This window comes from Xylocopa sonorina, unplaced genomic scaffold, assembly GCF_050948175.1.
Source record: "Xylocopa sonorina isolate GNS202 unplaced genomic scaffold, iyXylSono1_principal scaffold0014, whole genome shotgun sequence".
NCBI classification, from domain to species: Eukaryota; Metazoa; Arthropoda; class Insecta; order Hymenoptera; family Apidae; genus Xylocopa; species Xylocopa sonorina.
In genome coordinates this window covers 976,125-991,218 of record NW_027490090.1, presented here as the reverse complement: position 1 = coordinate 991,218, position 15,094 = coordinate 976,125, and the positions used below count along the sequence as shown (strand labels likewise).

The window sequence follows — 15,094 nt, the reverse complement described above, 5'->3', positions numbered from 1 at the left end:
GAACTGCAAGATTTAAGATTAAGTTTTGAAGAAAATTGCAAAGTTCAGTTTTGAAGTTATGCTTTGAAGAGGAGAATTGCAAAGTTTAAGCTTTGCAGAAGAGAATTGCAAGGTTTAAGCTTGCTCTGAAGGGAATTGCAGGGTTTAAGCTTGCTCTAGAAAGAACTGCAAGATTTAAGATTAAGTTTTGAAGAAAATTGCAAAGTTCAGTTTTGAAGTTTTGCTTTGAAGAGGAGAATTGCAAAGTTTAAGCTTTGGAGAAGAGAATTGCAAGGTTTAAGCTTGCTCTGAAGGGAATTGCAGGGTTTAAGCTTGATCTAGAAGGAATTGCAAGATTTAAGATTAAGTTTTGAAGAAAATTGCAAAGTTCAGTTTTGAAGTTATGCTTTGAAGAGGAGAATTGCAAAGTTTAAGCTTTGCAGAAGAAAATTGCAAGGTTTAAGCTTGCTCTGAAGAGAATTGCAAGGTTTAAGCTTGCTCTAGAAAGAACTGCAAGATTTAAGATTAAGTTTTGAAGAAAATTGCAAAGTTTAGTTTTGAAGTTATGCTTTGAAGAGGAGAATTGCAAAGTTTAAGCTTTGCAGAAGAGAATTGCAAGGTTTAAGCTCGCTCTGAAGAGAATTGCAAGGTTTAAGCTCGCTCTGAAGAGAATTGCAAGGTTTAAGCTTGCTCTAGAAAGAACTGCAAGATTTAAGATTAAGTTTTGAAGAAAATTGCAAAGTTCAGTTTTGAAGTTATGCTTTGAAGAGGAGAATTGCAAAGTTTAAGCTTTGCAGAAGAGAATTGCAAGGTTTAAGCTCGCTCTGAAGAGAATTGCAAGGTTTAAGCTTGCTCTAGAAAGAACTGCAGGATTTAAGATTAAGTTTTGAAGAAAATTGCAAAGTTCAGTTTTGAAGTTATGCTTTGAAGAGGAGAATTGCAAAGTTTAAGCTTTGCAGAAGAGAATTGCAAGGTTTAAGCTTGCTCTGAAGGGAATTGCAGGGTTTAAGCTTGCTCTAGAAAGAACTGCAAGATTTAAGATTAAGTTTTGAAGAAAATTGCAAAGTTCAGTTTTGAAGTTATGCTTTGAAGAGGAGAATTGCAAAGTTTAAGCTTTGCAGAAGAGAATTGCAAGGTTTAAGCTCGCTCTGAAGGGAATTGCAGGGTTTAAGCTTGATCTAGAAAGAATTGCAAGATTTAAGCTTAAGTTTTGAAGAAAATTGCAAGGTTCAGTTTTAAAGTTAAGCTTTGATGAAGAAAATTGCAAGGTTGAAACTTTGTAGGAAAGAATTGTAAGGTTGAAGCTTCCTCTGAAAAAAATTGCAATCCTTAAACTTACATTTTTTTCAGCATTTTCTAATATTTTGGCAAAGTTTTTACTTTTCTGCTCCTCGAGCCTCCCTCACTTTCTCCTCTTCCTCCTCAACCTCCACTTTTTGATACATCAACATTTTTATTTCGAATTTCTCGTGTCTTAACATCAACATTTAATCGTACACTGTACAATAACAAGAAGTTAATAAGAAGTCAATTACCAAGCAGTTTCTCGTCACGCATCATCCAAATCGTTCGTTACATCAAATAATTCCTGCATCGTCTCGATTTTTATTCTTTTCGATTCATCGTTCCACGCAAGTGTCGCACGCTTCTCTCGACTCGTCTGCTTCTCTCTCGTCGTCGAAGCCTCAAAATCTTCTCGCGTCCTAACATCAACATTTAATCGTACACCGTACAATAACAAGAAGTTAATAAGAAGTCAATTACCAAGCAGTTTCTCGTCACGCATCACCTAAATCGTTCGTTACATCAAATAATTCCTGCATCGTCTCGATTTTTATTCTTTTCGATCCATCGTTCCACGCAAGTGTCGCACGTTTCTCTTGACTCGTCTGCTTCTGTCTTGTCATCGAAGCATCTCAAAATCTTCTCGCGTCCTAACATCAACATTTAATCGTACACCGTACAATAACAAGAAGTTAATAAGAAGTCAATTACCAAGCAGTTTCTCGTCACGCATCATCCAAATCGTTCGTTACATCAAATAATTCCTGCATCGTCTCGATTTTTATTCTTTTCGATTCATCGTTCCACGCAAGTGTCGCACGTTTCTCTCGACTCGTCTGCTTCTGTCTTGTCGTCGAAGCATCTCAAAATCTTCTGCTTTTTCCTTCTGTCTTTTTCCTTCGCCTCTCTGCGAGCTTCCCCTGGGCGACAGCGAGTGACACAAGAGACGTCCGCGAATTCGTGCCTCCGTGACGTTGTTAAAAGTTCTCCCCCGCGTCGACAGAGTTTCGCTCTGTTTCGCAGCGGAACTTTCGGATAATAAGGGCGAGGGGGTGCGAGAGGGGCGGCCAGGGTGGCGTTTAAGGTCGCGCGATCGGGACGGCTGCGTTGTCCACGTTCGTGCAGGGGTGGATCGAGACGGATGGGGAACCCAGACGATTAATTGTATTGCAATTTTTTTATTCAGAGCTAAATTCCAAGTATAAACCTTGCAATTTCCTTCAGAGCAAGCTTAAACCTTGCAATTATTTTCTTGTAAGCTTAAAACTCGCAATTTTCTCTTTCAAAGCATAATTTCAAAGCTTAAACATTGCAATTCCCTTCAGAGCTAGCTTAAACCTTGCAATTCCCTTCAGAGCAAGCTTGAACCTTGCAATTCTTTTCTTCAAAGCTTAAAACTCGCAATTTTCTTTTTCAAAGCATAATTTCAAAGCTTAAACATTGCAATTCCCTTCAGAGCAAGCTTAAACCTCGCAGTTCCCTTCAGAGCAAGCTTAAACCTTGCAATTCCTTTCAGAGCAAGCTTAAACCTTGCAATTCTTTTCTTCAAAGCAAGCTTGAACCTTGCAATTCTTTTCTTCAAAGCTTAAAACTCGTAATTTTCTTGTTCAAAGCATAATTTCAAAGCTTAAACCTTGCAGTTCCCTTCAGAGCAAGCTTAAACCTTGCAATTCTTTTCTTCAAAGCTTAAAACTCGCAATTTTCTTTTTCAAAGCATAATTTCAAAGCTTAAACATTGCATTTCCCTTCAGAGCAAGCTTAAACCTTGCAGTTCCCTTCAGAGCAAGCTTAAACCTTGCAATTCCCTTCACAGGAAGCTTAAACCTTGCAATTCCCTTCAGAGCAAGCTTAAACCTTGCAATTCTTTTCTTCAAAGCTTAAAACTCGCAATTTTCTTTTTCAAAGCATAATTTCAAAGCTTAAACCTTGCAATTCCCTTCAGAGCAAGCTTAAACCTTGCAATTCTTTTCTTGTAAGCTTAAAACTCGCAATTTTCTTTTTCAAAGCATAATTTCAAAGCTTAAACATTGCAATTCCCTTCAGAGCAAGCTTAAACCTTGCAGTTCCCTTCAGAGCAAGCTTAAACCTTGCAATTCCCTTCACAGCAAGCTTAAACCTTGCAATTCCCTTCAGAGCAAGCTTAAACCTTGCAATTCTTTTCTTCAAAGCTTAAAACTCGCAATTTTGTTTTTCAAAGCATAATTTCAAAGCTTAAACCTTGCAATTCCATTCAGAGCAAGCTTAAACCTTGCAATTCTTTTCAGAGCAAGCTTAAATCTTGCAATTCCTTTCAGAGCAAGCTTAAACCTTGCAATTTCCTTCAGAGCAAGCTTAATCCTTGCAATTTCCTTCAGAGCAAGCTCAAACCTTGCAATTTCCTTCAGAGCAAGCTTAAACCTCGCAATTCTGTACTACATCAATATTATATTGGCAAAATTTACTTTATCTTATCTTTTAAAATAAACTTACTATTATATTTAAGTTTAGCTAATTTGCAAAGTTACTATTGTAAATTTGCTATTTATTTTAATTAATTTATATGAATTGCTTTATCTTAACTTCTAAAATAAATTTACTATTATATTTAAGTTTACCTAATTTGCAAAGTTACTATTGTAAATTTGTTATTTATTTTAATTAATTTATATGAATTGCTTTATCTTATCTTCTAAAATAAATTTACTATTATATTTAAGTTTACCTAATTTGCAAAGTTACTATTGTAAATTTGTTATTTATTTTAATTAATTTATATGAATTGCTTTACTATATATTACTATATTAATTATTAGTCATTGTTCATTATATTACTATATATATATTAATATATAAATTATTATTCATTATTCATTGGGTTACTATAAATATATTACTATATAAATTATTATTCATTATTCATTGGCTTACTATATGTTACTATATAAATTATTATTCATTATTCATTGTCTTGCTATATATTAATTTACATTAACTGCCTTACTATGTATTAGATCTCTGAAGGGAATTGCATGGTTTAAGCTCTGAAGTTAAGCTTTAAAGAAGAGTATTGCAAGGTTTAATCTTCCTCTGAAAAGAATTGCAAGGTTTAAGCTTGCTCTGAAGGAAATTGCAAGGTTTTAGCATTAAAGTTAAGCTTTGAAGAAGAGAATTGCAAAGTTTAAGCTTTGAAGAAGAGAATTGCAAGGTTTAATCTTCCTCTGAAAAGAATTGCAAGGTTCAAGCTTGCTCTGAAGGAAATTGCAAGGTTTAAGCTTGCTCTGAAGGAAATTGCAAGGTTTAATCTTGCTCTGAAGGAAATTGCAAGGTTTTAGCATTAAAGTTAAGCTTTGAAGAAGAGAATTGCAAAGTTTAAGCTTTGAAGAAGAGAATTGCAAGGTTTAATCTTCCTCTGAAAAGAATTGCAAGGTTTAAGCTTGCTCTGAAGGAAATTGCAAGGTTTTAGCTTTAAAGTTAAGCTTTGAAGAAGAGAATTGCAAGGTTTAAGCTTGCTCTGAAGGAAATTGCAAGGTTCAAGCTTGCTCTGAGGGAAATTGCAAGGTTTAAGCTTGCCCTGAAGGAAATTGCAAGGTTTAAGCTTGCTCTGAAGGAAATTGCAAGGTTTTAGCATTAAAGATAAGCTTTAAAGAAGAGTATTGCAAGGTTTAATCTTCCTCTGAAAAGAATTGCAAGGTTTAAGCTTGCTCTGAAGGAAATTGCAAGGTTTAAGCTCTAAAGTTAAGCTTTAAAGAAGAGTATTGCAAAGAGAATTTAATTTATTTTATTTGAACACAAAGAACCCAAATTTAAGTTTTGAAACAATTAAAAACATCAACAAATTCATTATTTTATTTTATTTGAACCCAAAGAACCTCAATTTAAGGTTTGAGAGAGTTAAAAGCATCAATAAATTCACAAAATCCTTCAATTCATTATTTCATTTTATTCGAACACAAAGAACGTCAACTTAAGTTTATGAACAGTTAAAAACATTTAGAAGCAAAAATTTTGTGTTAAAAACATGAACAAATTCGATTGAAATATTCGAGCACCCTTTAAATTCGTCCCTGGATCGGCAGTTTCAGCCGCCTCGACAATTTTAATCTTTTTCCAAGCCACCGTCCAATTATTGGCGACCGCGAAACTCAGCTTTTGTCGAGGCTCTGCTTATTTCTTCGTTTCTTGTTCGTTGGAATCAGCGAGAACTGATAAGAGTCAGGCGGATAGAACAACAGGCTGTTGCTGTCTCGCGTCGCGTCCCTTCTGCGAGGAGTAACGATCGTCTGCTGTAGTTTCGAAAGTTCGATGATTACGACGTCTTCTCTTCGATCCTTTAACAGTCGCGCGGTAATCTAAAACGGAGACAAACACGCTGCTGACCGAACTTCCGTTTCCGTTCGACAGTCTCGCCTGACGGGAACTTTTCAGTCGATATAAGTTTCATTTTTAGCGACTTCTGAAGAGATACACTGCTGATTGAATTGTTTATTTTATAAGTGGTGTCATTGTAGGTGCATTTGGTAGTTTCTTGTTATTGGTCAGAGTATGATATAGAAGTTTATATTGACTGTTATTAAACGCTCTTTCTTAAAGGATAAACTTTGCTTCTTCAAAGCTTAGCTTCAAGGATTGAAACCTTGCAATTCTTTTCAGAGCAAGATTAAACCTTGCAATTCTCTTCTTCAAAGCTTAAACTTTGCAATTCTCTACTTCAAAGCTTAACTTTAATGCTAAAACCTTGCAATTTCCTGCAGAGCAAGCTTAAACCTTGCAATTTCCTTCAGAGCAAGCTTAAACCTTACATTTCTGTTCAGAGCAAGCTTAAACCTTGCAATTCTCTTCAGAGCAAGCTTAAGCTTTGCAATTTCCTTCAGAGCAAGCTTAAACCTTGCAATTTCCTTCAGAGCAAGCTTAAACCTTGCAATTCTTTTCAGAGGAAGATTAAACCTTGCAATTCTCTTCTTCAAAGCTTAAACTTTGCAATTCTCTTCTTCAAAGCTTAACTTTAAAGCTAAAACCTTGCAATTTCCTTCAGAGCAAGCTTAAACCTTGCAATTTCCTTCAGAGCAAGCTTAAACCTTGCAATTCTTTTCAGAGGAAGATTATACCTTGCAATTCTCTTCTTCAAAGCTTAAACTTTGCAATTCTCTTCTTCAAAGCTTAACTTTAAAGCTAAAACCTTGCCATTTCCTTCAGAGCAAGCTTAAACCTTGCAATTCTTTTCAGAGGAAGATTAAACCTTGCAATTCTCTTCTTCAAAGCTTAAACTTTGCAATTCTCTTCTTCAAAGCTTAACTTTAAAGCTAAAACCTTGCAATTTCCTTCAGAACAAGCTTAAACCTTGCAATTTCCTTCAGAGCAAGCTTAAACCTTGCAATTCTTTTCAGAGGAAGATTAAACCTTGCAATTCTCTTCTTCAAAGCTTAAACTTTGCAATTCTCTACTTCAAAGCTTAACTTTAATGCTAAAACCTTGCAATTTCCTTCAGAGCAAGCTTAAACCTTGCAATTTCCTTCAGGGCAAGCTTAAACCTTGCAATTTCCCTCAGAGCAAGCTTGAACCTTGCAATTTCCTTCAGAGCAAGCTTAAACCTTGCAATTCTTTTCAGAGGAAGATTAAACCTTGCAATTCTCTTCTTCAAAGCTTAAACTTTGCAATTCTCTACTTCAAAGCTTAACTTTAATGCTAAAACCTTGCAATTTCCTTCAGAGCAAGCTTAAACCTTGCAATTTCCTTCAGAGCAAGCTTAAACCTTGCAATTTCCCTCAGAGCAAGCTCAAACCTCGCAATATTCTTCACCAAAGCTTAAAATTTGCAATTCTATTCTTCAAAGCTTAACTTTAAAGCTAAAACCTTGCAATTTCCTTCAGAGAAAGCTAAAACCTTGCAATTTCCTTCAGAGCAAGCTTAAACCTTGCAATTCCCTTCAGAGCAAGCTTAAACCTTGCAATTCTCTACAGAGCAAGTTTAAACCTTGCAATTTTATTCTTCAAATTTTATTCTTCGACCTTGCAATTCTTTTCGAAACTTAAAGCTTTCAATTCTGTTCTTCAAAGCTTAAAAACCTTACAATTCTCTTCTTCAAAACCTAACTGCAAAGCGTAAAACCTGCAATTTTTTTCTTCAAAGCTAAACTTTAAAGCTTAGACTTTGCAATTTTTTCTCCTGAGCTAAGCTTCGATGCTTAAAACTTGCAATTCTCTTCTTCAAAGCTTAAAATTTGCAATTTTCTTCTTCAAAGCTTAATTTCAAGGCTCAAATCTTGCAATTCTCTTCAGAGAAAGCAAAAGTCTGACAACAACCCTCACGAAATTAACGATCGTCTGATTGATCAGAATAGAAGCAATACATCTCATTTTATCCAGCAATTTTCCAATAACCAGCTTCTTATTAGCTATTATACAATGTAAAATAAATATTGATATTAAAACACTCGAAATTCCAAATAAAAATATCAATGCATCAAAAAACAGAAGTTGAAGAAGAAAAAAAAAATAAAAAAAATAAAAAAGCCTCGAATGGCGCAAAACTAAAAAATGCAGCTAAAAACGACTTTTAACATCCCAATAAAAAACAAAAACCATAAAAAAGCAATCTATAAATGGACTTAAACATCCGCAAAATCTAATTCTCTTCTCTGTTCGCCTTTTTTCTTAAAATATATTCAATTACAACGCTTTGGATCACCTAATTTTCTTCTTACTCTTTCGTTTCCTCGAACAAATTGCGCGTTTAATCAACTCATTCGAAGGCAACAGCATCTCTTTCGATCGAAATTCTAATAAAACCCTCTCGAGCCAATCTGCAGGCTAATTTCTCTCGAAAACGTGGCGACAGCCTCGACGAACGACTCGAAAGACACGAGCTGATTGAATTTAATCGGATGTGTTTAGACTTTTGATAAAATCGATGCGACAACCCACTTCAGATGAGGAGGAAGAGCTCTGCGAGCTGAAGAAAAGAGGGGAAGTGAAATAAGAGGAATCGCAAGCTCACAGCTGGGTATTTCAGCTGTGTATTTTGAAAGTGGCTTAAGTCCATTTGTTAATTTTTTGTTATTGATCAGAGTAACGTGTAGAATTTTATATTGAGTGTTATAAACTCTCTTCTGAAGGATACACTTTTTTTCTTCAAAGATTAACTTCAAATCTTAAATCTTGCAATTGATAAAGTTTAACTTTAACTTTATAATAAAGTTTTTGGAATAAAAAATTAATATAAATTATTCATAACTCCATTTCCTTCAAAAATAATTCAGAAACTCGCCTAACATTCTATCAATTAATTTTTTGCCCAAGAAACAAAAATCATTGGATGCTTCTTTATAATTGAAATATTACAAAATGAAGACAAAAAAGGATGAAAAGATTTAATAATTTATTTAAAAATCGATGAAAAGATTTAATAATTTATTAAAAAACCGCTGAAGGGATTTAATAATTTATTAACAAATAGTTGAAAAGATTTGGTTATTTTCTAAAAAATCCACGCCATGCGATGAGCTGATAAAAAAGACCCAAAGGACTGGTTCAAACAGTAACGAACGCGAGGAATCAACGCTTCAGCCCTTTCAGGTCCAGCAGAAAGCTCACAAAGGGCGAATTTAGGCGAGATATCGCACTCAGTTCCAGCACCTGGTCCTAACGCCATGTAAACTCAAGTTCTCGCTTCGAGCGTGATGGCTCGTGTAACGTTTGGGTCCAGTTGGAACCAAGTTAAACACTGGAACCGCCATGCCTCGAGCTGAAACTGCTCTCTCATTGCTTTCACAATTTCATTCAACAATTTTTACTTATACTCTTATGTTAATACCTTTTTTTGATAATCGTGGATACTAAGGAACATTTCAAGTATTATTATGTATATATACATTTTTAAGTGGGTCATCGATTGGCAAAGTAACTTTTTTACAGACCTTCAAGTAAGGGAGGAGGAGGGAGTCAAAGTAGGCGTTTAGAGAAATCTTTTGGAGGCTATAACTTTTGACTGAGAAAAGATATCAGCCTGAATTTTGCGTCAAATAATCACATAAAATTCAAGCTTTCAAATGGTGCATCGCTTTTTATTTTTTCCGAAACTTTTAAGTCATCTTTTATGCATAATTCTGACATAGGCTCTAATAACTATAACTTCAGCTATAACTTTTGATTGAGAAAAAATATCGACTTGAATTTTGCGTCAAAAGATCACAAAAAATTCAAGCTTTCGAATGGTGCATCGCTTTTTATTTTTTCCGAAACTTTTAAGTCATCTTTTATGCATAATTCTGACATAGGTTCCAGTAACTATATCTTAGGTTATAACTTTTGACTGAGAAAAGATATCAGCCTGAATTTTGCGTCAAATAATCACATAAAATTCAAGCTTTCAAATGGTGCATCGCTTTTTATTTTTTCCGAAACTTTTAAGTCATCTTTTATGCATAATTCTGACATAGGCTCTAATAACTATAACTTCAGCTATAACTTTTGATTGAGAAAAAATATCGACTTGAATTTTGCGTCAAAAGATCACAAAAAATTCAAGCTTTCGAATGGTGTATAGCTTTTTATTTTTTTTGAAACTTTTAAGTCATCTTTTATGCATAATTCTGACATAAGCTCTAATAACTGTAAGTTAGGCTATAACTTTTGATTGAGAAAAAATATCAATTTGAATTTTGCGTCAAAAGATCATAAAAAATTCAAGCTTTCAAATGGTGTATCGCTTTTTATTTTTTTCAAAACTTTTAAGTCATCTTTTATGCATAATTCTAACATAGGCTCTAATAACTATAACTTAAGCTATAACTTTTGATTGAGAAAAGATATCGACTTGAATTTTGCATCAAAAGATCACATAAAATTCAAGCTTTCGAATGGTGTATCGCTTTTTATTTTTTTCGAAACTTTTAAGTCATCTTTTATGCATAATTCTGACATAAGCTCTAATAACTATAACTTAAACTATAACTTTTGATTGAGAAAAGTTATCGACTTGAATTTTGCGTCAAATAATCACATAAAATTCAAGCTTTCAAATGCTCTATAACTTTTTCTTTTTTTTTAGAATTTTTAAGTCAGCTTTTCTTAGCCTAGTTATTTTTATAACTCTGAATTTATACCACTTAAAGAAATAATGAAATGAGTTTCCTATACTCAGTCTTTTATTCAAATTAGAGGATACCTTTTTTGGGTATTGCAATTTTTTACAATTTTTCACAACTGCCAAAACCAGAAATGTATTAAAAGCTGACTTAAAAATTTGGAAAAAATAAAAAGTAGAATACCATTCGGAAGCTTAACCTTTTTGTGATTTTTTGACGCAAAATTCAAGTCGATATCTTGTCTCAGTCAAAAGTTATAGCCTAAATTATACTTACTGGAGCCTATGCCAGAATTATTGCGTAAAAGATGACTTAAAAGTTTTGAAAAAAACAAAAAACGATGCACCATTTGAAAGCTAGAAATTTTTGTGGTTTTTTGACACAAAATTCAAATCGATATCTTTTCTCAGTCAAAAGTTATAGCCTAAATTATACTTACTGGAGCCTATGCCAGAATTATTGCGTAAAAGATGACTTAAAAGTTTTGAAAAAAACAAAAAACGATGCACCATTTGAAAGCTAGAAATTTTTGTGGTTTTTTGACACAAAATTCAAATCGATATCTTTTCTCAATCAAAAGTTATAGCCTAAGTTATAATTACTGGAGCCTATGTCAGAATTATGCGTAAAAGCTGACTTAAAAGTTTCGAAAAAAGCAAAAAACGATGCACCATTTGAAAGCTTGAATTTCATGTGATTTTTTGACACAAAATTCAAATCGATATCTTTTCTCAGTCAAAAGTTATAGCCTCCAAAAGATTTCTCTAAATGCGCACTTTAACCCCCTCCCCCTCCGTTATTCGAAAGCCTATCAAAAATTTACTCTGCCAATCGATGACTCATATATAAATCTATAACTATGCAAAGTTTGAAGAAAATCGAAGAAAAATTCAGGTCAAAAACATACGATTTTCAAATAATCTTCTTTCTGACACCAAAATACGAATCACCCAGTATATAACCAATATTTCGTTTCGTAACTCGATCGACTATCACTGAACAGGGTTCACTGAAAGTCCACCTCTAATTTTCTGAAATAAAAAAAACACAAAAATCCAAATTTCCTTCTTTTGCCATTTTAACTGTTGGCTGTAAAAATTTCTGACGCGAATAATGGGCCACCCTGTAGAGAACCGTATCCGTTAAGTATTCAAGCGATACTGGTCGTAGACGAAACTATTATTCGCGTGCGTTTCGCTAGGCGAGAGGAGGAAATGTCTGTCAGGGGTTTAAGCTCGAGCTTTATTTTCAGTTATTACGCGTCGACTGCCTTTCCGCCCCGTTTGGCGCCGCCATTGAAGAGACCTCGTTTGATGCCGCCGGCTCGATCGCAACATCCCAAGCAACAGAAACAACAGCCAGCTGCGAACACAGGCTCCGTTCCGGACTTGAACCAGCTGAAAGTGTACAGTAAGTGGATGTCGCTCTTTCTTACTCTTAACGTGACACATCTTATGTGCAACACTCCTTTTGATACTTGTTGGAACCTGTTTTTAGGGGTGAGAAGTGAAAAAAAAAGGAAATTTGGTGTTGTTAAGTGAGAAGTTAAAAAGAAGGAAATTTGATGTTGTCAAATGGGAACATGGAAGTTTAATTGAGTTTTGTTAAGTAATAAAAGGAGGGAATTTGATATTGTTCAGCAAAAGAAAAAAAGGGAATTTAATGTTGTTGAGTAGAAAGAAGGAAATTTAATGTTGTTAAGCAAGAGAAAATGGGAATTTAATGTTATTAAGTTAAAAAAAAAAATTTAATGTGGACCAAAGCAGTTGTAGGATTTAAAGGATGTTGGTTGTTAAGCAAAAAAGAGGAAATTTAAGTAACAAAAAAAGGAATTTCACTTTGTTAGGTAAAATAAAGGAAATTTTATTGTTGTTAAGTCAGAAAAAGGAAATTTAATGTTGTTAAGTAAAAAAAAAAGAAAATTTAATGCTGTTAAGTAGAAAGAAAGGTAATTTAACGTGGATCAAAGCAGTTGCAGGATTTTGAAGTATACTTTTTGGTTCGAAGGGAGGACTGTTCTACATTTGCAAATTAAATTCATTTTTTTTTATCGTTTCATGAAAATTATACTCACCCTTGGGCAAAAGAAGAATTCATCCTTTGGTAAATCAAATTCCTTCTTTTAAATCCATCCTGTTACGAATTAAAATCGCCTTTTTATTAATCAAATTCACCGTTTCGCAAATTAAAACCACATTAATCCCCTTAAAAATGAAATTCATCCTTTTGCAAAAGAAATTTATCTTTTCGCCAATGATACTCACTCTTTTGGAAATAAAATTCATAATTTCTCAATTTAAATCGCTCTTTCAGAGAAGAAAAAATATCAGATATCAATATTACTTGCAATGCAATCAATATTAGCCACGAAAACATATCTACAGTGGCTACACAGAACTCAGTAAGTCCACTCATCAATTAACATCAATGTGTACCAATTATCGGTACGTACGTGACCTACTTTTACCAACCGCTCAAACTGACCAACTGGTAATTGATCACTTACTGCAAGTGGTAAGAACCTTAGACATTATTATGACTAAATTAATGCGAAGAAATATGCAAAGTTAATTCTATGTGGAAAGAAAGTAAAGAATAATAAAAAAATGTATTAAAAATATATTACAATCATGAACAAGCAAAAAGCACAATAAAAATAAACTTCTATCTCGTTGACAACATTCTACTATGATTCTAATAATTCTTATTTCGATTAATTCTTCAAAAAAGGTTCTTATTAAAAAAAAAACAGATTAGAAAAAAACATTATAGTCATTTAAAAATTTTAAGGTCGTCCAAGAGTTAAAAATCGAAATTCCCTTTTGCAACGACCTAAAAAAAATAAAAATTTATTCGAAACTGGGCCAAAAATTATGCCAAAATTCCCTCGTTCCAGGTAACCCGGATATCCTGATCTGTGGCAACTGCAGGGAGATGTTTACAGACCTGGGCGAGCTGCTCGAGCACAAACGGAATTACTGTAAGCTGCGGTTCACGTGTAAATGTCACACCTTCAACGGGACTGCGCCAAGTACGTACTCGATGGAAAAAGTTAAGTTTAAGAAGTTTAACACTTCCACGCAAATGACGTCTATAGCCGTCAGATCCTTGGCGATCTGTACGCAAATGACGGTTGTAGCCGTCGTCGAACGTACTTTAACACTTCGACGCAAATGACGTCTATAGACGTCAGATTCTTGTGTACGCAAATGACGGTTATAGCCGTCAGATCTTTGGCGATCTGTACGCAAATGACGGTTATAGCCGTCGTCCTAGATATTTTAACGCTTTGACGCAAATGACGTCTATAGACGTCGGATTTTTGTGTACGCAAATGACGGTTATAGCCGTCAGATCTTTGGCGATCTGTACGCAAATGACGGTTATAGCCGTCGTCGTACGTATTTTAACACTTTGACGCAAATGACGTCTATAGACGTCAGATCCTTGTGTACGCAAATGACGGTTATAGCCGTCAGATCTTTGACGATATATACGCAAATGACGGTTGTAGCCGTCGTCGAACGTACTTTAACACTTTGACGCAAATGACGTCTATAGACGTCAGATTCTTGTGTACGCAAATGACGGTTATAGTCGTCAGATCTTTGGCGATATATACGCAAATGACGGTCATAGCCGTCGTCGTATGTATTTTAACGCTTTGACGCAAATGACGTCTATAGACGTCGGATTCTTGTGTACGCAAATGACGGTTATAGCCGTCAGATCTTTGGCGATCTGTACGCAAATGACGGTTATAGCCGTCGTCGTACGTATTTTAACACTTCGACACAAATGACGTCTATAGACGTCGGATTCTTGTGTACACAAATGACGGTTATAGCCGTCAGATCTTTGACGATATATACGCAAATGACGGTCGTAGCCGTCGTCGAACGTATTTTAACGCTTTGACGCAAATGACGTCTATAGACGTCAGATTCTTGTGTACGCAAATGACGGTTATAGCCGTCAGATCTTTGGCGATCTGTACGCAAATGACGGTTATAGCCGTCGTCCTAGATATTTTAACGCTTTGACGCAAATGACGTCTATAGACGTCGGATTCTTGTGTACGCAAATGACGGTTATAGCCGTCAGATCTTTGGCGATCTGTACGCAAATGACGGTTATAGCCGTCGTCGTACGTATTTTAACGCTTTGACGCAAATGACGTCTATAGACGTCAGATTCTTGTGTACGCAAATCCAACCAATATCCTCGCTAAATTTGCAATATTGCAGATTAAAAAATAGTTGAAAAGAAATCTCACAGACTATCGAGTATCTCGTGATTTCTTTTCAACTATTTTTCAATTATTAATTATAAATTTTTATACATCTATCTACCTTTCAGTTATCATTTTGTCTATCTATTTTTAGTTATTATTTGAGTTATTATTTTGTCTACCTATTTTTAGTTATTATTTTGTCTATCTATTTTTAATTATTATCTTAGTTATTATTTTGTCTACTTATTTTTAGTTATTATTTTAGTTATTATTTTGCCAAATGTTGTATTATATTTCTCTGTTTATCGTCGAAGGAGACTCGACGACGGCGCTGCTCTGCGTGCTCTGCAAGGTGTCCTTCCCCTCAGCATGGGAACTGATGGTGCACGCCCAGGCGGCTCACATGATCAACATCTACGAGCTTGGAACCAGGGCGCAGAGTCCAAGATCGGCGCCAAGCCCACCGCAGAGTCCGAGCCAACATCAAAAGGAGTCCTCGCCGTCGCCGCAAGACTTCCAGGTCAGCTTCCGGTCAA

At 34.9% G+C, this 15,094-nt stretch overlaps 2 protein-coding genes across 2 annotated transcripts in view; both read left to right on the top strand.

The window, feature by feature from the left end:
• Window positions 1-15,094, top strand: part of LOC143431679 (protein masquerade-like) — a 360,601-nt gene that overhangs the window by 236,692 nt on the left and 108,815 nt on the right. The gene's annotated exons all lie outside the window — the stretch shown is intronic.
• Window positions 1-15,094, top strand: part of LOC143431702 (uncharacterized) — a 245,147-nt gene that overhangs the window by 219,752 nt on the left and 10,301 nt on the right. The window contains exons 6-8 of the mRNA XM_076908641.1: window positions 11,577-11,734; window positions 13,221-13,355; window positions 14,873-15,078. Of these exons, the coding sequence (XP_076764756.1) occupies window positions 11,577-11,734; window positions 13,221-13,355; window positions 14,873-15,078 (499 nt within the window). The remainder of the gene's footprint in view (window positions 1-11,576; window positions 11,735-13,220; window positions 13,356-14,872; window positions 15,079-15,094) is intronic.